Genomic DNA, 22866 nt, shown 5'->3' on the forward strand with positions numbered 1-22866 from the left:
ATCGGTTTTTACAGACTGAAAGCGAGGGGAGCGGAAACCCCTGCCGAGAGTCAGTTTGCGCTCTCACGGATGCTGCAGCCTCCTCGCCCACAAATAACAGCTTAGATTAACAAGACGAACAGCCTGCAGCCGCTAATAAATTATCAGCCAATCATGCTGTGGTTAAACTGCTGCTTGTTTTCTTTCCAGTAAGCGCCTCCGCTAGTGGTGTGTACATACCCAACCACATTTTCCTACCGCAGCAGTTTCAATCACCAGCGTGATGTTTTCAAATTCATGTCTGAGGTTTTGATCTTTAAACTTCATTAAAACAGATACAAGAAATGCTCTTTTTTTTAAATTAATTTAGCTAAAACAGTAAACCATGTAAAGTATTAATAGATTAGAAGATTATTCTTTAGTTTTTAGGTAGTCATTTAGCAGACATATTAGTATTACGTTTTATTATTATTTTACTGTATTTTCCAATTAAGTTGATATTTAATTATGTACCAAAATTTATATGTGTCTGCTACATATTGTATTAATGGTATTTGTATAAATACAGTATTTCTAAAATAATGTCTTGGCAATCAACTTTTTATATGCATAATTTCATTTTAGTCGTTTTTTATTTTATTTACTCTAATACCGCGAGCATAAATTAAAAACAATTTTTATTAAATTATTCATAATGCAAAAAGTGCATTTATAGAGAATTAATTTGACTATAAATGTAACATTTTCATTTATGAGCAAGAAAAATAAGTTTTGTCATATTTTATTGAACAAATTCAGAGAATGCCACAAAAACAGATTATGATGGGAAAACAAAACATGTAAAATGTTGGTATATTATGCACTTTTAAAAATCAAAATATTGCATTTCAAAGATGCAAAAATAAAAGCTGATCTACAACAAATACATTTAAAAGCAATACATTTAATCAGAGAGAATATAGTTGCAGACATGCATCTTTAGAAATTAGCTAAACGTACTCTATATGATAAACCTTTGTTTGCTTGATGTTTATCTTATGCCTTTAATCTCTAAGAGATTTCTTCTTTCTTTCCAACTTTTCTCTTCAATAGAAAGATAAGGACAGCACAAAAATATACTCCGTTCTTCATGAGCATGACACCATACGCATAGACAAACAGGTACAGACTGGGTATTTGGTCTGAAGAGCCTGCAATAAAACAAAAAAACACATTTGAAATACATTTGATGAAACATTTAATATTTTTTTTCATACTGCACATATGTAGTTGATGCATAACATGTTTCTGAACATTTTGTTTTTGATCAGCTTCAAGATCTTAGGGTAAAATGTATATGTGTGTATGTATACTTCTACCATTCATTTTAGATGGAGTTTTGCAATTCAATCTACAAGGTTTTAATGTCAACTAATGTCAATCACACATTTATTGTACCCATAATGTAACAATGTGACTTTTTTCTTCTCCCTTCTTTTTGGTCCATTGAGGGATACATTGTGAATGAAATGATTAGATTCAGAGATAGATCAGAATGATTAGAATCAAATTAGATCAGTTGGTTAAATTACTTTATAAATGAAAAGAAAACGTACAAATGATTTTACTCGAATGTGCAATGAATTCATTTAAATGTTGGCTTGGATTTTGAAATGCAAAAGTAATTAACAAAAAAATCCATCCAAATTTGCAAATCCATTTATATATTCATTTTTATTTATTCACCTGATATCTGATTTGCTAAGATCTCATTGTCGGGTGGGCATGTTGGGTTCTCAATGGCATCATCAGATTTCTCTGCTGGGTCTTCGTTAACTGAAATATAACAATGCAGTCATTTTATTAATATACTGTATAGGGTAAAACAAGACAAATCAGAATCCCAATAAAAGAGATTTATCTGAAAGGTAAAATTACTTATAAACAGGCATGTGAATATTCACATTTTTAACTGTCCATATTTTAATTGAAGATATGTCATAATAATAGAATCACTGTGAAATCAAATTGAATGATTTAATTCAATAAACCTATAGGTTTTAATGAAAGCGAAGATGTCTGATATATACATTTAATTGGAAATATAAAATAATAACCCCATTAATTACAATAAGTATTAAATCTACATCTAATAAAAAAAAATGTTTTACTTCAAAATAAAAACTATAACTTTTACTCCACAAATACAAAAACATTGATATTGGTATGTATAAACTTCTGAAATACATTACTTTGATACATCTGATAACAGATCACTCTAAATTGTAATGTAGATACATATTTTCTGTAAAGCTGCTTTAAAAACTATATGTATTGTGAAAAGTGCTATACAAATAAATGTGAATTGAATTGAATTGAATGTGATGTGTCCACTAATCCCCCATTAACAAATAGACACAACAGAATTCAACATGCAATGTCATAGATCACTATTTTCCAGAGACAAAAAAATTGATAAAATGTGGGGGATCCTCTTGATATATATATATATATATATAATATATATATATATATATAATTAATTAATACAAATTATGTACTTTTAATTCTAATTAACTCTTTTTTAATTATTTGATGTAATTAAGGCTTTAATAATGTTTTCCTATAACAAAGAACAATTATAATAGTTTATAATCAAAGTCTACGTATCTGCTACTCTATCAATTGTATTAAACTTTCTTTCCAAGAAATCTAACACATATGAATGTTGTGAATCTGAGTTTCTTCAAATTACCGTTATCCAGTATTTTACTTTCGGGTGCCTTGCTTCCTTCATGGGCAAGAGTGCATTGATAGAGGTCGTCTTCAGCCGTGTTTTGATCTATCAATATACTTGTCACGATGACTGGATTTTCATTCCTCTGCTCCACAACATTGTCCTCCGATACATCCGTCCACTCTCCAGTCTTGCTCTTCTTTTTCCAGGTGAATTTCACCAAGTCTGGAAACATGTCAGTGGCCTGGCATAGCCTTGTCTGTTTGCCACTTTGTTTTTTTGTTGGTAGGTATGCTGTTAGAGTTGGTGACTTGACATTGTCTTTCCCTGGGTCTTAAGAGAAATACATGTTGAACATGACTTCAGTGATCAATAAGCAAATGAGAATATGAGCAAAGAGGGTGACTGGAGAAAGTTTGCTCTTGGAAATAACAACATTTTATGAATTTGACAGTTTCCTACCAGTTACTATCAGCCGGGTTCCAGTTCCAAATCTTTTGATCCAGCCCACCCAGATTAAGTCTATTACAAATACTTCTGAATAATACAAAACCTTCTAATGTGTGGTAAAATTGACAACTTGTTCATTCTTTCTGATGGTCTACACTATTTTAAAGGGTTAGTTCACACAAACATGAAAATTATGTCACCCGCATGCCATTCCAAACCTCTATGAATTTAATCTTCTATAGAACACAAAACAAAATATATTTTGAAGAATTTTTTTTGACAGTTTTTGTCCATACAATAGTAAACCCAGTGGGGTACAAAACTACATTGAAACCCTTTTACTTCAACTGTATGGGGGAAAAAACTGACATATTTTTCAGAAAGTGTTCCAAAGAAAGAAAGTCATACAGGTTTAGAATGATGACAGAATTTTCATTTTTTGGGTTAACCCTTTAACAAAATTCTCCTGTTTTATGTAAACAAGCCCAAGATGGAAGTGAAACTCTCTGTTGCCAGCTGAATTACAGAAATAATTTTGCAACAAACTTTAAAATGCTTAAAATAAGTTTAGCAGACCTCAATTATGTGATTTTTGTCTTACCTGTCACATATAGTCTTGTACCCGAACCGAAGACTTTCTTGTCTCCCACAGTCATTTATTCCTAAACAAAAAGATGCAGTTTGTGCAGAAGAGAATCTGCAGTTACCTCGTGTACATTGTTTTAGAATATCCCTGAAGACTTTTTAAATATTAACCAAGAAAGTAAAAAAAAAAGCTATATTAATCTTGATTTTGATCACTGAAGTGCTAAAACACTTCATTTAGGCTACTTCTGTAGTGAACAGATCCAGCATGTGTTCTGTACAGTGTCATGTCACACTCTTTCCAGTAGAGGGGCTGCAATAGTTTATTTACAAGTCCTGCAAATCTGTCGTCACTCACTCACGCTAAACAACTTGAAACAAGCTTTTGGCGAAAACACTGGATTTTATGTAAAAAAAATTTTTTTATTTAATTTTATTTTTTTCCTTGCAGTTAATGTAATATTGTTTAATATGTGATACCTCTGTTCTTGTGGCATTGAGAAAAAAAGAAAAAAAAAGCTTTTGGACAGACAGTGAAAACGCGGTTATTGTACAGGGCACCCACTAACTAAACTTTGAGTAAAAATGTAACACTAATGAATCATGTAAAAATAAATAGGCCTACACGCGACAGTCCGGTAAACACTTATCTGAGCATCTTGTTGATTCCTTGAATCCTAAAGCTGCTGTTTCTTACTGTTCAACAGCATATTTGTCCTTCATAAGTCTATATTTCATTCATAACATTAAACCTTCTCCCTATTTTCTCTAGTGCCGATCCATTGCAGTGAATTAAATTTATTTGGGCTGAAAGAAATGCATTGTTTGTTGCATTGTTTTTATAGCCTAGCCTATGTGGCTTGTGGTTTTAGATTAAATCAGGAACCCTGATGATGAGTTTTTGTACAGGGTTTCAGTATTTATAACTGCTGTGCGGCCTGAGACCCAGCAAGCACAGTAATACATTGCTGAATGCTCTTTTTTTAGTTCAGGTATTTTCAGAGCCAGATTTTCTTGTTTCTTATCTACTTTAAACGATTCAAAACCAACATCATTGTATGTGGTTCCATCTGCTATAGATGAATACAGTATTCTTTTTAAGGTTTGTCCCTCTTTTAGTTGATACCAGTGAATGTAGCTTATGCAGTCTGAAGGAAAATGACAGTCAATAACGACTGTCTTGTCCTTAGATTTGGTCGATGAGATTTTCTGTTGCAACTTCACATTTGCATCAACTAAAAAAAAAAAAAAGAAGTTAATGAGGGTTATCATGTTTGCTTTTTGTGATAACATAACACAATTATGGTATGATTGCAAATAATAATAAAAAAAACCTTACCTCTACATAAATGTTGAATGAGAAACAAAAGGCATAGCTGTATTTGAAGACTCATGATGGCAGGGAGTGTCTGGAGAGCTTCTGTCTTAAATCTGTCATGAGGAGAGATCATATGGGAGGTTTATTATATTAAGTTTCCGGCCCCTCATGCTAATCTGAGTTTGTTTTGTGGTTCATGATTCAGATGTAACAGATTATACAGTTTCAACTCTGTGCTTCAGTATACACTAATATAATACAATTAGCATATACATAACATGTTGTCCACAAATCTATTACTTTTCTCTACAATATGCTGATTGGTAATATATGCAAAGTATTATCACATCACCAGCAGGGTATGTATATTTTCAATGCCCAGACAACTGTTAATCATTTCCTGTAAGTTCACCAGTCGTTTGAGAAGGAGGTTTGTATGCACATCTGCAGTCTTGTTTTCCCACAATATTTTAGTGGGAGACATCCAGCTGGCCCAGCACCACACCAGAAACCTTTTCTGAACAGAACGGCATCAGAAGCAGAACCCAATTTCTCTAACCTTTTTTTTATGTAATCATTTGCACATAATACATTGTTCTTAGTCTAATAGCACTAACATTTTGATACCAACTGCATTTTAGTAGCAAATGGGAGGCTGCAGTGCTGTTGAGTTTCCTGTCCTCATGCTAATGAGTTTGTATTGAGGTTCATTGTACAGATGTGACAACTCAGAGCCCCTCGTTCAAGAACAAGTTAACTGAATCTGTTTGCTTTATTTCTGCTAAGGAAATAAACAAAATGAAACACGTTGCACAAATAATATAAACATTTCCATTTATGCATTTGGCAGACACAACTTAAATTGCATTCAAGACATACGTTTTATTAGTTGATGAATTCCTTGGGAATTAAACCCATGACCTTGGTGTTATGTTCATTTAACATTAAGAGAAAGGTTTGTGGTCTCTGATCATGACAGGAAACCTTGCAGAGTTTTTGTACAATACTTTAGTATTTATGTGTACTGTGCTTCCTAAGATCCAGCAAGCACAGTAATACATCGCTGAATGCTCTTTTTTCAGCTTGGTGATTTTCAAAGCAAAATGATTTGATGTTTTCTTTTCTGATTTTATGGACTCAAAACCTGCATCATTTTTTGCGGATCCATCATTTATGTCAGCATACAGGATCCTCTTGAAGGGTTCTCCTTCTTTCTGCTGATACCAGTGGATGTAGTTCCAGCAGTCTGAAGTGAAGTGACAGTCTATAATGGCTAACTTTTCCTCTGCTTTGGTCAGTGAGATTTTCTGTTGCAGCTCACCGGCTCCCACTGTAAAAAGCAACGACTCACAAATCAAACTACCTATAGACTAGTTGGTTAGATGTATCATAATGGTTATTATTATTATTATGTAACATTTTTTCTTTAAAAACAATCAATTATATTGCCAAATAATAAAATACTTGCCTCTGCATATGAACTGAAAAGGCAGGAAAAAGGGAAGCATCAAAAGAGCATTCATAGTAGCAGAGACAGTCTGATTCTGTCTTTACTCTGTGAAACATAGGAATTGAGCAACAAACAGGAAGTTGCGATGCTAATAGCTAATCTGGGTTACAGATATGAAATGCCCCATACTGAGCTTAACCGAAGAGAAAGTTTGTTCCTTTTCAAGGATTTCAGCATTTCATTGATGGACTTCCTCATTTCCACCACTTTTGAGCACTCTCAGAATAATAAATGTTTTTTTTTGTACCTTTAGGGGTCACTTGGGTAGTACCATTAAAGGACATCTTTGTACATTTTTTTACCCCTAAAGGTGCATATTAGTACTTTAGAGTAGCAATACGTACCATAAGGTACTACTATGAACCTACAAAGTTGTCCTTTTAAAAGTACTGCCCCAGTGACAAGCTGTTGTACCCTTTAAAGTAAAATGTTTGCAAATTTTTTTATGAGAGTGAATGTTAGGAGCAGCCTATTAGTCTTCAATTAACATGACATCCAATATTGTTTGTATTGCCTCAGCACCAAAAGAAACAGCATGAAGTAGTAGTTGTAGTAGCTATATTTCAATGTGTGGTTAAAGTCCTTGGACTTGCATTATGTTCATATCCTAAAGTAAATTTGCGACACGGACACAATGAACATTTCTGCCTGTTGATAGTCTAGAAGGCACTACACCTCGTAGGGGGGAAATAATTAGGGCCCGAGCACCGATGGTGAGAGGACCCTATTGGAATTGCTCCGTTTATTATTATTCTAATTTATTTCCATACTTCTTTGTCTTTTCCTTAAAACCCAATCAAAGCAATAAAATAATCAAAGCCTACATACTGAAACATATTAAACATACTGATTGCACTGCTGACATTACTGCTTATCAGTGGCCCATATGTTATTGTGTTTAATGTGTTAAAACTCTGCATTGAATTGCATTCTGTTCATGAATTCCCTTTGCAATAGATTGCAATATTAGAAGTTGTTGTACTGCATCTCTTACTATTGTAACACTGAGAAGGCCAGCACGAGGTGATTCCACTACATTAAATAACTATCATCCTTTGTGCTGTTGTTTTTATCAGCAAGCATATTTGCTATACCAAACCTCTCTATTTTGTGGTTCTCCTCAGACAGTATCTGTCAGATGATTTAATGTAATAAAAGTGGTTTGTAACTGTTAGATTTTGACATTGTTCATGTTGTGGAATAACAGTTTCTCATGGTTTATGTCAAGGATGTCAAAGCTTTCTCTCACTGTGGCTGCCATCCCAGCATGCACAGTAATACATGCCAGCATGTTCCTCCTTTGTTTCTTTGAGCTTTATGCCATATGAATTTCCAATTTTTTCAGAGACAAAGTCTTTTGCTTCACTTGTAGCAATCCCAGACTCGCTGATGTAGAGTAGTCTTTTAAACGTTTCACCATCTTTCTTGTGGTACCAGTGGACAAAATTACTAGAGCCCAAGCCGGTTACCTCACATCTAAAGGTCACAGTTTTACCCTTTAGCTTCACCAAAACCTTTTGATTTTGATTTAAACTCAAACCTTCCACACCTGCGATGAAATAAAAGTATAATAAAATAAAATAAGTTTTCATATTTATGTTTTATCATATTAACCTATTTTATTTTACCAATTACCTATGTAACCCCCTTTTAAAGTTTACTTACCATGGATCATTATGAGAACAACAGTGCACAAGTTTATGATCATCGTTCATTTGGTTATGCTTTACACTATTTTGCAACGAATCCATGCAGAAAATTGTTCAGTGACGTCATTTCCTGAGGTGGAGCTCTAACAATATGTGGTGTGATTTGTTGTACAGTAATCAGAATGAAATATTTCAAAAGCTGATACATTTCTACCTCACTTGACTGATAAATTCGATATCTCATCGGGATTCTCTTCAATTTATCAGAAGTAATTTAGTAACATGCAATTTATTACAGAGTCTTAAAGCAAAAAAAATCCTCTTTTGCAGCTCAATAGCACCATCCACTGTTGAAGACCTGCATGTCAAACAAACAACTGTATAAATATTACAAATATAGGAGAATATTTGAAAGGGCTTGAGGAAAGAAAAATAAATCACACCGGTTGCATTGAACTTCAGGGACTTATAATAGTGGAGGTGAAATTTGGGTTCATATGAAAAATTAGCTCCTATTTCTATTCAAATTTCAAACGTGTCAAATCTAATGAATACTATAATGATAATATCCATGAGTTCATGTACAGTATGTGAGTAAATGTTCTCACTGTGGTTGCTTGTGTCCCAATAGGCGCAGTAGTAAACTGCAGCATGAATCGGCTTTGTGTTGCTCAGTTTTAGATTATAGAGCTGTGTTCTGTCCACAGTGAAGTCATTTGCTTGGGGATTGTTGGTATCATGAATAAAGCTACCGCCTGCATTGATATAGAGTAGTCTTGATGGGGCTTCACCCTCTCTCTTTTGGTACCAATGGATGTAATTCCAAGATTGTAAATCGGTCACTTTGCAGGGGAGATATGAAGTTTTGCCCACTGCTTTGACCAATGTTGGTTGAGCTTGTTCCAAAGTCACTCCCAGAACAGTTGCTTCAATTGAACAAAACAAATGTCATACTTTTTTTTTTTAATGAAAGGCTTAATTTTAAATGGCACCTACCTGGGATCTCTGAGAGAAGGACAATATAAATGTATGCAAACATCATTCATCTAGTTGAAAAAGACGTTTGGAGAGTAATGCTCTTTTTTTAGTGTTGTACCCAGCCTTGTGCCATTCAGAAGCAGTTTGCTGATGTCATTTCCTGATTGTTTTCAGCACATAACATTTCTTTCCTATTTCATTTCAGTCATCATGTTTCAGTCATCACATTTTAAAATTAAGGCCGTTTAGTTGATCTAAACTTGAGTAACTTCAATTACCTATTTTCACACTCTTTACAATCTTTGTTAAACAATTGTTAAACAATCTTAGATTGTTTAACTAAGATTGTTATAATCCCTAGTGCTATAATAAATGTAAATGTGAAATGTTCATAAATTAAGATTGAGATCAGAGTTTAAGACAAATGTAAAATAAAAATAAAATCTATAGGCCTAGGCTACATTTTAGAAAAGTAAAAATCAAGACATGATAAAACGTTTGAAAGTAAATTTTAAATGTTACCTTATTCATATAACAAAAAGAAAATGATTTTCATTGTAATTAAAAATTAACCAATATATAAAGCCCTATAAAGATGACTAGCCTAGTTGAAGAAACCGTTTTATTGTAGCATAGTGTTAATGGTCTGCACGGTATGGCTACAGTAGTTTTTAGGGTTCAGAGACACTTTTTGAACATTTACAGTTGTTTTTAATGTAATATTGACAACAAAAAGCAAAGTCCCAATTAAAATATTCTGAATGTCTCCCCCTTGCTGCTACTGTTTTTGTAAAGCAGGTTTTTGTAACGATTTCCTCTTACAGTCAGCACTGTGTTATTATCTCCAGTCCAGAGCGCGCAGTAATATGATCCTGCATCGTCGAGCTGCACTTTGGAGACAGTTAGTGACACTTGCTGTTGCTGATCTCTCACCGATCCAGCATATCCACTGCCGATCACCGCCGGATCGATTTTGGCTGTTGTCGATCCTGCTTCGAAATATATTAATCGCTGGAAAGCTCCTCCTGGTTGAACTCTGTACCAGTGGATAGCGTTGGACTGAAGCGTCGATGAATCCACATTGCATGTGATTCTAGCAACTCTACCATTTACCCTAATGAGCACAGGATCAGGGTGCATAGGACTATTTTGTCCATTTAAACAATCTAAAACCATAAGAGAAACAATTAAAATGTGCTAAGTGTGTAAACACAACAATTAGGTAGCCTATCTAATATCCTAATTAAAGGTTTGGGAATAAAATTTGGGAATAGACCTAAGTAGCCTATTTTAGGCACAGTACCTAAAATTACTGTACGAAAATTCCTTTTTAAAAGTTGAAAATCACTGAATAATCTTAACTGAGAAATGTTAATAGGCTAATTATACCAGAATACTGAAATCTCACCTATTAAGACTAACAACCCAAATGTTATCATTCCAGACACTGCCATGTCTACATCTGTCATCCAGGAGTTTGAAGAATTATGAACTACATCTGCCAATCAGAAGGTAATGATAATGGCCTTGTTGTTTCCTCTTTATGAATATCTCATCGTCATCACTATCACACACAAGCTAAACCACTCATGGGTGAGGCAGCATTTAACACATGTAATTTAACCCTGGTTTATTAAAACTTGCCCCAGAGCAGATGAGCGGCTCGTCCTCAGTGGTACTCTGTTTAAGGTGGCTTGTATGGATTTAAATAGATGGTGAACAGCTGAAAATGTTTCCCAGGTTGGCTGTGTTGGCAAGATGCTTTGAGTAGGCTACAATTTAGTTTAAAAAACATTAACACTGACACTATGATATAATTCGGAATGGGTTGTGAAATGCACAATGTAGTTTAAAAAGTGCTATTGCAAATTGGTCACAGAGATACAATTGAGAAAAAAAAGAGTCACTCTTTTTTGTGCTTTTATTTGTAAAAGAAATGGTTAAATGTATTTTATATTATCCAGTACTATATTATATTCATGCATTTGTTCAAGACTGTTGGTTAATCCAGTATATTTGTTATGTCTGGCAGCTTCTGTAACTTAGTGCCTTTCAAATTTGATACAGAAATTATTTGAATGTGAAAAAATATAATAAATAATTGAATGTGAAAAGAATATAACGTTGGCACACTGCTAAATACAACCAAATTTATTTGATGGCCTGTATGATGACCTGTTTAGTAGTCAAAGCGCCATGCACCTATGGTTAATTTTTGGAGATCAAGGACGCCGACAAGACAGCCCTCCTTGACTCCAAGGGGGTAATCCATCGACCGGAAGTTGAAGCCGGCCGGGTGCCGCCATGTTGTAGCAGAACTTCACTTGCGTTAGCATTTCCATTGACTCCCATTCATTTTGGCGTCACTTTGACAGCGAATAACTTTACATCTGAGGCGTTTAAAGACTCCATTTGTCCATTATTTATTTCTAAAGAAACACGACAATGTATAAAGGGCTCCATTACCTTCTATGTCACATTATGGCCCTGTGGAAACAGATTTTGTAAAAATAGGCTAACGATTGCGTCATAACCACTCGACTCTCTGTCGCGCTGTACAGAAATTACCGTACAGACAGGAGGAGAAGCTCGCAGGCAATTGGGGGGACGTCCCGTCAAGGGAGAAGCCCATAGATAATGAGTCCATAAAAGCAACGGAATACTTACTCCTGCTCACTCACGCCAAAGAACTCTTTGCTCAAGTTCCCCGTCTCTGCAAGATTAACGTTGGCAATTTTCACGCACAGCTACTAGAAGAGTAACGTCTGTCAGACAGGTTGCTCACGTCATCAAGCTTAGTTTGAGTCGGTTTGAGTCTGCGCGTCAGGAACGGAAGTGCTCAAAAATCGCTAAAAATGGGCTTCAACTGTCTCAACTGAGTTCCAATGAGATGGCTCTGTCCACTTCTTATACTGTCTATGCTTGACTCCCGTCTTTCCCTTTGGCCTATATTCGGTTCTGCGTGGCTTTGCTGAGCTTTTCACAGCAGCATGGAAGGTGTCGCAGGCTATGCGCCACTTCCTACTGAAGCAGGCAAGTTCTTCTGTGGCCATCAGTTCCTTGCCCCCATGCAGCGAACTGCTGCCCGAAAAAACTCAGTCCCCTTGCCGCCCGACTTCATGCGTGGGAAGTCATCCCGAGCGTGTCAGGCTGGGTTATGCAGACTATAAAAAGAGGCTACTCGCTTCAATTCGCTAGCAGGCCTCCCCGTTTCAGGGGTGTGGTTCAAACTTTGGTTCAGGACAACGATGCTAATGTTCTTCACTCCAAAGTGCAGTGTCTGCTGGTGAAGGGTGCCGCCTAGGCGGTCCCACCAAGTAAGATGGTGGACTCAGGCCCATCCTCGACCTCAGGCTCCTGAATTGCGCATTAATGAAGCGGCCATTCAGAATGTTGACTTTGAAGCAGATCCTCATGCAAATTTGCCCAGGGGACTGGTTCTTATCGGTGGATCTGAAAGATGCTTACTTTCATGTCCAGATAGCCCCTCATCACAGACCTTTCTTGAGATTCGCGTTCGATGGGGTGGCTTACCCTCAGAACTTATGTGGAGCGTTCTAGCCAGTTTCGTCAAGATTATCCCGCTGCATAGTTGATGCTATAGCCCTGACTTAAGCTTCAGTGGGCTTTGAATGCCCCATTGGAGTGAGGCCCCACTCCACTAGGGGAATGGCCTCCTCCTGGGCTTGGTCCAGCAGTGTCTCCATTGGAGATTTTTGAGCGGGGGCTGGCTGGTCTTAGCCGTCTACCTTCACTAGGTTTTAAAACCTGGACGTCCCTGCCCTCCAGGCACAGATCTTGTCCGCTTGATTGTCCTACACCCCTAAAAAGTGTTCCGGACTGTGTTTGCTGAGGCTCCAGCCCCGTATCCTGAGCCTCACTAAGTTATGTTGCCTAGGGACCTCGTGGTAGCGCCCTAGGACTGAGCTCATAGGACAGCTTCTGCTCTATGCTTATAGCGCGGCGCTATGGTATATCATTCCCCAAAGCGTGTTTCACGTAATGTGAGAGACCGTTTCGAAAGGGAACGCTCCGGTTACTAACGTAACCTCGGTTTCCTGAGATAACGTGAACGAGCATACCTGTACCCTGCTGTGCTATACAGCTGCAGTCGGCTCTGCCCGTTCATGAAATGCCATAGGTTCATGCAGTGCACAAACGTGAACAAATCAGGCTTCAGTATTCTGAGAAAACGGAGTTATCCCCAAAGCGTGTTTCACGCAATGCTCGTTCCCGTTATCTCAGGGAACCGAGGTTATGTTAGTAATTGGAGCGTTCTTATTTAGAAGCAAATTCTTTGATTGTCATGATAGGTTTTATATAAACTTTGTTTTTTTTTTTTGTTTTTTTTTTTTGTGCAGGGCTTCAGTTTTATACTCACTGTGCTGCCTGAGATCCAGCAAGCACAGTTGCTGGATGCTCTTTTTTCAGCTTGGTGATTTTCAAAGCAAAATGATTTGATGTTTTCTTTTCTGATTTTATGGACTCAAAACCTGCATCATTTTTTGTGGATCCATCATTTATGTCAGCATACAGGATCCTCTTCAAGGGTTCTCTTTCTTTCTGCTGATACCAGTGGATGTAGTTCCAGCAGTCTGAAGTGAAGTGACAGTCTATAATGGCTAACTTTTCCTCTGCTTTGGTCAGTGAGATTTTCTGTTGCAGCTCACCGGCTCCCACTGTAAAAAGCAACGACTCACAAATCAAACGATATTATCATAATGTTTTTTTTAATTTATTTATTTAACTTTTTCTTTAAAAAAACTAGTTTTACAATGCAGAATAAATTATATTGTGAAATAATAAAAGACTCACCTTTGCATATGAACTGAATAAGGAGGAAAAGGGAAAGCGTCAAAAGAGAATTAACAGCAGAGACTGTTTCTGTTGAGACTGATTCTGTCTTTAATCTGTGAAACATTGAGCAACAAACAGGAAGTTGCAATGCGACTGAGTTTCCAGCCCTCATGCTAGCTAATCTGGGTTACAGATGTGAAATGCCCCATACTGAGCTTAACCCAAGAGAAAGTTTGTTCCTGTCCAAGGATTTGGGCATTTCATTGATGGATTTCCTAATTTCCACCACTTTTGAAATCTCTGGGGCAGCAGGGCTTGCCTTAAAAAGGACATCTTTGTACCTTTTTTTTACCTCTAAAAGGTGCATATCAGTACCTGTAGCAGTATGTACCTTAAGGTACTACTATAGCCTTTTAGGGGTTGATAAGATGTACAAAAATGTCATTTTAAGGGTACTGCCCCAGAGATGAGCTGTTGTACCACTAAAGGTACCATTTTTGCAATGTTTTTCTGAGTGAATGTTAGGAGCAGCCTAAAGTCTGCAGTTAACTTTATATTGTTTGGATTGCCTCAGCACCAAAAGAAACAGCAGGAAGTAGTAGTTGTAGTAGCTATATTTCAATGTGTGGTTAAAGTCCTTGAACTTGCATTATGTTCATATCCTAAAGTAAATTTGCGACAAAAAGGGACATTAAAAACGCCACCAAGCATTTCTGCCTATTGATAGTCTAGAAGGCACTATACACCTCAGTCTTAGGGGAATTTTTTTGTTCATTTATTTCCATATATCTCTTTGTCTTTTTCCTTAAAACCCAATCAAAGCAATAAAACAAGCAAAGTCTTCAAAAAATACTGACTGCACTGCTGACATTACTGCGTATCAGTGGCCCATATGTTATTGTGTTTAATGTGTTGACGTTCAGTGAGTTTGTACTGCATCTCTTACTATTGTAACACTGAGAAGGCCAGCACGTGGTGATTCCACTACATTAAATAACTATCATCCTCTGTGCTGTTGTTTTTATCTGCAAGCATATTTGCTACACCAAACCGATCTGTTTTGTGGTTCTCCTCAGACAGTATCTGTCAGATGATTTAATGTAATAAAAGTGGTTTGTAACTGTTAGATTTTGACATTGTTCATGTTGTGGAATAACAGTTTCTCATGGTTTATGTCAAGGATGTCAAAGCTTTCTCTCACTGTGGCTGCCATCCCAGCATGCACAGTAATACATGCCAGCATGTTCCTCCTTTGTTTCTTTGAGTTTTATGCCATATGAATTTCCAATTTTTTCAGAAACAAAGTCTTTTGCTTCACTTGTAGCAATCCCAGACTCGCTGATGTAGAGTAGTCTTTTAAACGTTTCACCATCTTTCTTGTGGTACCAGTGGACAAAATTACTAGAGTGCAAGCCGGTTACCTCACATCTGAAGGTCACAGTTTTACCCTTTAGCTTCACCAAAACCTTTTGATTTAAACTCAAACCTTCCACACCTGCGATGAAATAAAAGTATAATAAAATAAAATAAGTTTTCATATTTATGTTTTATCATATTAACCTATTTTATTTTACCAATTACCTATGTAACCCCCTTTTAAAGTTTACTTACCATGGATCATTATGAGAACAACAGTGCACAAGTTTATGATCATCGTTCATTTGGTTATGCTTTACACTATTTTGCAACGAATCCATGCAGAAAATTGTTCAGTGACGTCATTTCCTGAGGTGGAGCTCTAACAATATGTGGTGTGATTTGTTGTACAGTAATCAGAATAAAATATTTCAAAAGCTGATACATTTCTACCTCACTTGACTGATAAATTCGATATCTCATCGGGATTCTCTTCAATTTATCAGAAGTAATTTAGTAACATGCAATTTATTAGAAGTAATTTAGTAACTTTCACAGAGTCTTAAAGCTAAAAAAATCCTCTTTTGCAGCTCAATAGCACCATCCACTGTTGAAGACCTGCATGTCAAACAAACAACTGTATAAATATTACAAATATAGGAGAATATTTGAAAGGGCTTGAGGAAAGAAAAATAAATCACACCGGTTGCATTGAACTTCAGGGACTTATAATAGTGGAGGGGAAATTTGGGTTCATATACATATGAAAAATTAGCTCCTATTTCTATTCAAACGTGTCAAATCTAATGAATACTATAATGATAATATCCATGAGTTCATGTACAGTATGTGAGTAAATGTTCTCACTGTGGTTGCTTGTGTCCCAATAGGCGCAGTAGTAAACTGCAGCATGAATCGGCTTTGTGTTGCTCAGTTTTAGATTATAGAGCTGTGTTCTGTCCACAGTGAAGTCATTTGCTTGGGGATTGTTGGTATCATGAATAAAGCTACCGCCTGCATTGATATAGAGTAGTCTTGATGGGGCTTCACCCTCTCTCTTTTGGTACCAATGGATGTAATTCCAAGATTGTAAATCGGTCACTTTGCAGGGGAGATATGAAGTTTTGCCCACTGCTTTGACCAATGTTGGTTGAGCTTGTTCCAAAGTCACTCCCAGAACAGTTGCTTCAATTGAACAAAACAAATGTCATACTTTTTTATTTATTTTTTATGAAAGGCTTAATTTTAAATGGCACCTACCTGGGATCTCTGAGAGAAGGACAATATAAATGTATGCAAACATCATTCATCTAGTTGAAAAAGACGTTTGGAGAGTAATGCTCTTTTTTTAGTGTTGTACCCAGCCTTGTGCCATTCAGAAGCAGTTTGCTGATGTCATTTCCTGATTGTTTTCAGCACATAACATTTCTTTCCTATTTCATTTCAGTCATCGTGTTTCAGTCATCACATTTTAAAATTAAGGCCCTTTAGTTGATCTAAACTGAGTAACTTCAATTACCTATTTTCACACTTTCTACACATTATTTTTCAAACCATACACTTTAAAATAATGTACACATTTTTAATATTAGCGGTGTGCGATGTTTTCTCATTTGATGGAAGGTTTTTAGGCTCAAACAATCATTTACTTTTTTAAACAATATGCTTAACTGGATTGGACAAACAGGGTGTTATAAGGAAAGGCCTCCTCCTGTCATGTTTTCTGAAAATCATTCATTCTTTCTTCCAGCATTATTTCCATAACATTTAAAATTATGTATTGGTCAGTATTCTGAGATGATTTTTATTTATTTAAAAAATCTTGATTAAAATGGCTGACCCATTTGTCTCGCTAAGATTAATTGTAGGCCTATTAGCCTTTTAATAAAACTAATGGTTTGGAACTTGATTGGAATAAAAAATATTGTTCAATCAAGTGCTTTACCATTTATTTATGTTCTTCACACACCATGTCTCATATTTCTTTTCAAACATGCTTTTCATTGATACTCTTGTCTCATTTGTATCCGAGCCATTCATTTTTGATAGAACCTTATTATAGGCAAAATGTTTGATTGTGGAGGAAGTGATGCCAAAGCTGTGGGACAGTAGTATTTTGAATCTAGATATTAAAAATGTATTTAATATTTTGAATCTATAGATATTAAAAATGTATTTAAAGTATTTAAAAACGAATTTCACACATCAAATGGTCAAATGATTGTTTAACTAAGATTTTTATAATCCCCAGCGTTATATTAAACTTAAATGATATTAAACTTACATGTGAAATGTTTTAAATTAAATTAAGATTGAGATCAGAGTTTAAGACAAATCTATAGGCGTAGGCTACATTAGAAAAGTAAAAATCGAGACATGATAAAACGTTTGCAAGTAATTTTAAAATGTTACCTTATTCATATAACAAAAAGAAAATGATTTTCATTTTATAGAAATTAACCAATGGGGTAGGCTATAAAGATGACTAGCCTAGTTGAAGAAACCGTTTTATTGTAGCATAGTGTTAACAGTCTGCATGGTATGGCTACAGTAGTTTTTAGGGTTCAGAGACACTTTTTGAACATTTAAATGTGTTTTTTAATGCAGCCTAATATTGACAAAAAGCAACGTCACAATTAAAATATTCTGAATGTCTCCCCCTTGCTGCTACTGTTGTTCCAAATAAAACCGCATTGATTATGAAAGCAGGTTTTTGTAATGATTTCCTATTACAGTCAGCACTGTGTTATTATCTCCAGTCCAGAGCGCGCAGTAATATGATCCTGCATCGTCGAGCTGCACTTTGGGGACAGTTAGTGACACTTGCTTATCTCTCACCGATCCAGCACATTTACGGGGGGCATCCGGATCGATTGTAGGTTTTTTCGATCCTGCTTCGAAATATATTAATCGCTGGAAAGCTCCTCCTGGTTGAACTCTGTACCAGTGGAGAACGTTGGACTGAAGCGTCGATGAATCCACATTGCATGTGATTATAGCAGATCTACCCTTTACCTTAATGAGCACAGGATCAGGGTGCATAGGACTATTTTGTCCATTTAAACAATCTAAATAAAACCACAAGAGAAAATTAAAATGCGTTGAGTGTATCTGAAATTCTAATTAAAGCACTTTGTAATTGTGTATAGGCTTCAATGGCGTTTTAAACGTTTAATCAACGACGAGTTAGTCAGAACGCAGTAAAATAAAAGCTCTGCGAAGAAGCGAGCGTTTTCTGTTATAATCCGTAGGCCTATTGCACATTACATCGATAAAACGTTAGTATTGTTGTCATTATTTATGACTTTATGACATATTTACCTATCATAAAGGCATGTAGCCTACAAACAAAAGTAGTGTTTTGTTTAAATTATTGTTGAAATGTTTTAAGATAGTTGTCAAATTAAGCCTGTGCGAGACGAACCTCAAAATATTAGCCTACTGATGGAAATAAAATAAAACCTTTTTAAAAATAGAAAATCACTGAATAATCATAGGCTAACTGATAAATGTTAATAATTATAGAATACTAAAATCTCACCTATTAAGACTATTAACAACCCAAATGTTATCATTCCAGACACTGCCATGTCTACATCTGTCATCCAGGAGTTTGAAGAATTATGAACTACATCTGCCAATCAGAAGGTAATGATAATGGCCTTGTGGTTTCCTCTTTATGAATATCTCATCGTCATCACTATCACAAGAAGGTTTCTTACACAAGCTAAACCACTCATGGGTGAGGCAGCATTTAACAATTTAATGTAATTTAACCCTGGTTTATTAAAACTTCCTCCAGAGCGGATGAGCGGCTCGTCCTCAGTGGTACTCTGTTTTGATATAGTGGCTTGCATGGATTTAAATAGATGGTGAACAGCTGAAAATGTTTCCCAGGTTTGCTGTGTTGGCAGGCAAGATGTTTTAAAATATTCTGTAATGACACTATGATGATGACACTATGGGACCCAGGAATAGACATTTGTCCTCTGTAGTGGACATTATATTTTAGTGAATTTCTTTGACAGCATACATGTCACAGTTTGGATGTCATGTATGAGCAAATGCAGGGGTTTTCAGAGATGCCAAATGTTTGGATGTTTCACCATGACAACTTACTTCTCCTTGGTCTTTAAGAATGACTGAAATTCATTTAGTGAGCACATTTAGCACTGTTATAGAAATATGATAATAATTATAATTTAAATCAGACTACTTTTCAAATTGTTTGTCATAAATCAACATCTCAGGAAAATATTATGGGGTTTCTAATCAAAATATATGACTATCTCTTACAGTACAGTGCATTGATTTCATACATGACCTCTGTGGACACCAGCGGCCAGTTCCATAAACATATATCTGCCAAGAACTAGACTGACCAACTAGTTAGTTAGGGCTAATCACTCTTACACTTCCGACTCAAATTAGACCAATTTCATGTAACTGACTTAAAAAAATTATGGCAGACTTAAAGAAAAAAATTAGATGACTAACTTGTAAACCTAGTTTGATCATTTTATGCAACCGGCCCAGGACTTAAATGTTGTTTTTTGGGAGACACCGCAAATGAAAGAAATTATATATGAAATATTAGATATTATTTTGAAAACGTTGCCAAATATTACTACCATTATTAAATTGTTTTCATTACATGTTGGCCCAAGAACACGTTCATATGCAAATTAGATACATTGTATTGAATGGGACTATGGTCATTTTACACACACATATTGCATAAAGTAAAATGGTATATCAATTCATTTCTATAAATCTTTCATAACATAGTTGAGAACCATCTTTATACAAAATATGAAACCTAAAAATTAATTGGTGAATGAAAAAAAATCCCATTGGTTTTGCATATAGCTACATGTCATTTCATGTTCTTTGTTTTTTGTAGTGGACATAGCATAACATGATTAAAATATATTTTGTCAAAAATATATATATATTTTTAAAAAGCGGCACACGCAACGACGGGCCGCACTAACATTAAACTTTAATGTCAAGTAGGGGGCCACAAAATATCACCCTGCGGGCCGCGAGTTTGAGACCACTGCTCTAAACAATGTAATGACATGAAAAAATACCAAATTTAAAAAACTTTTTTCCCCCTGGTTCCCAGGAGGTTATAATTTGGAATATATTGGTTGTGAAATTCACAATGTAGTTTAAAAAGTGCTATTACAAATTGGTCCCAGAGATACATTTGAGAGAAAGAAAAAATTAGTCACTCTTTTATTCTTAAAATAAATGGTTAAATCTATTTTATATTATAGCCTTTACTATATTCATGCATTTGTTCAAGTTTGGTTAATCCAGTATATTTGTTATGTCTGTCAGCTTCTGTAACTTCTGCAGTGCCTTTTTTGAAATGATTTGATACAGAAATGATTTGAAATGCATGTGAAAAGAACGTTAAGTCGGCACACTGCTGAATTGAGGACAAGTGATATTTTGAGCAACTGAAAATTACAAACATGTAAATGACCATAAATACGAAAAATAATTGTAACGTGTATAATAATTCTACTTATGTGACAATGATAAATACTTATTTATATCTTCACAATGTATAACAAATATGAGATACACCTGACATATTCCAAAATCATAATAATACAGTGTGTAAAATAACTTCATACATACATACATAAAATATCAATGAACAGCAGGGCAATAAAGTTCAGATCCGAACAGATCCAAATACCATCATCCAGTCATCCTATAAAGCTTAATTCAAATTAAGAACTTAAACAGAAAATGACAAGTATATAAATATTTGATTCATATATTACCAGTATAGTTCATGTACAGTATGTGAGTAAATGTTCTCACTGTGGTTGCTTGAGTCCCAGTGGGCACAGAAGTAAACGGCAGCGTGACTCATCTTAGTGTCACTCAGTTTTAGATCATAAAGCTTTGTTTTGTCCACCGTGAAGTCGTTTGCTTGGGGATTGTTGGTATCACGAGTGACGGCACCATCTTTACTGATATAGAGGACTCTTGACGGGGCTAGACCGTCTTTTATTTGATACCAATGGATGTAATCTGAAGAGCTCAGACCGGTCGCTTTGCAGGGCAGATACACTGTTTTGCCCATTGCCTTAACCAAAGCCTTTGGACCTGGAACCAAACTTATTCCTAGAAATGCTGTTTCGACAAAACCAAATTCAATACATTTAAATCAGTTTTTAATTTTGTATTGCTTTATTATTATAAATGTCACTTACCTGGCATCTTTAAGAGCAGGACAATATAAATGTATAAAAACATCCTTAATCTGGTGAAAAATATACCTGTGTAATGCCGTCTTTCAGGGTTTCACATCTTTTGTATGAGTTTCAAAAATAGGGTGGTGATGTCATTTCCTGAAATGGAGTTACCTTAGAAACCATTTTAAAAGAAATTTAACGTGAGCCTTTTACACTAACTGATTTTCAAGTTACATTAAATTAACCCCACATTTCTGTAAGATATTAGATTTGTTTTTAGATTATGAGAATCAATGCTTAAGGTTATTTTAATTAATTAAACTTTTATAGTAAGGTTGATATAACTGTGTGGAAAAACAAGAGAGCTGAATAAATAAATAAAACAATATGGAACATATTGATAAAACTGACGGCCAGTTGTTATGTACAGCAGGCCAGTATTAACTAGACGATTCAGTATAGTCATCCAGAAAGTGTGCAAATGTTTTGTTTTTCTTCATAAACAGTGTCTGTTTTAGCATTTAGAACCATTTTAGTTATTTTATAAAATACTCCCTGTAAAAAATAAATAATAATAATACACGCAAACAATTTTTTAAATGTTTTTTAAAGAAGTCTCTTATGCTCACCATGTCTGCATTTATTTAATAAAAAACACAGTAAAAACAGTCATATTTCAAATATTATTACAAATTAAAATAACTGCTGCTGAATTTTCAGTACCATACTCCAGTCTTCAGTGTCACATGATCCTTCAGAAATAATTTTAATATGCTGATTTGCTGCTCAAGAAACATTTCTTATTATTATCAATGTTGAATCAGTTGCTAATTATTTTTGTGGAAACAGTGGTACTTTTATCAGGAATCTTTGATAAATAGAAAGTTCAATGAACAGCATTTATTAAATTGATTTATTAAGGCATTTATTAAATAAAAATCTTTAAATGTCTTCACTGTTACTTTTGAACAATTTAATGCATCCTTGATGAATAAAATGATTAATTTCTCTCTTTTTTTTAATCTTACCACAAATGTTTGAATGTTATCATTGTTTCCACAAAAATGTTAAGCAGCGAAAACTGTTTTCAACTGATATTAATAATAATAATGATAAATGTTTCTTGAGCACCAAATCAGCATATTATAATGATTTCTGAAGGATCATGTGACACTGAAGAATGGAGTAATGATGCTGAAAATTCAGCTTTGCCATCACAGGAATAATCACATTTTTAAATGTATTAAAATAGAAAACAATTATTTTAAATTGCAATGATATTTCATAATATTGCATTTTTTTTCTGAAAT

At 35.1% G+C, this 22866-nt stretch overlaps 1 protein-coding gene across 2 annotated transcripts; it reads right to left on the bottom strand.

Moving 5' to 3' along the window:
- Nucleotides 1–744: 744 nt before the first annotated feature.
- Nucleotides 745–21670, bottom strand: LOC130101735 (M1-specific T cell receptor beta chain-like). 2 transcript variants are annotated; one of them, XM_056267581.1, is made up of 6 exons: nt 21575–21670; nt 21180–21494; nt 3158–3217; nt 2714–3028; nt 1705–1794; nt 745–1169 (listed from the first exon to the last, which is right to left on the bottom strand). In XM_056267581.1, exons 1-6 carry the CDS (start codon nt 21615–21617, stop codon nt 1030–1032), a joined length of 963 nt encoding a protein of 320 aa, XP_056123556.1. In that variant the 5' UTR covers nt 21618–21670; the 3' UTR covers nt 745–1029. The 2 variants fall into 2 exon arrangements, with proteins under 2 accessions (XP_056123556.1, XP_056123555.1); XM_056267580.1 differs by lacking the exons at nt 3158–3217; nt 21180–21494; nt 21575–21670 and adding exons at nt 3747–3783; nt 4658–4965; nt 5070–5407.
- Between the last annotated feature and the right edge of the window lie 1196 nt (nt 21671–22866).

Source organism: Rhinichthys klamathensis, unplaced genomic scaffold, assembly GCF_029890125.1.
Source record: "Rhinichthys klamathensis goyatoka isolate OS25496 unplaced genomic scaffold, OSU_Roscu_1.1 h1tg000261l_1, whole genome shotgun sequence".
Classification (NCBI taxonomy): Eukaryota; Metazoa; Chordata; class Actinopteri; order Cypriniformes; family Leuciscidae; genus Rhinichthys; species Rhinichthys klamathensis.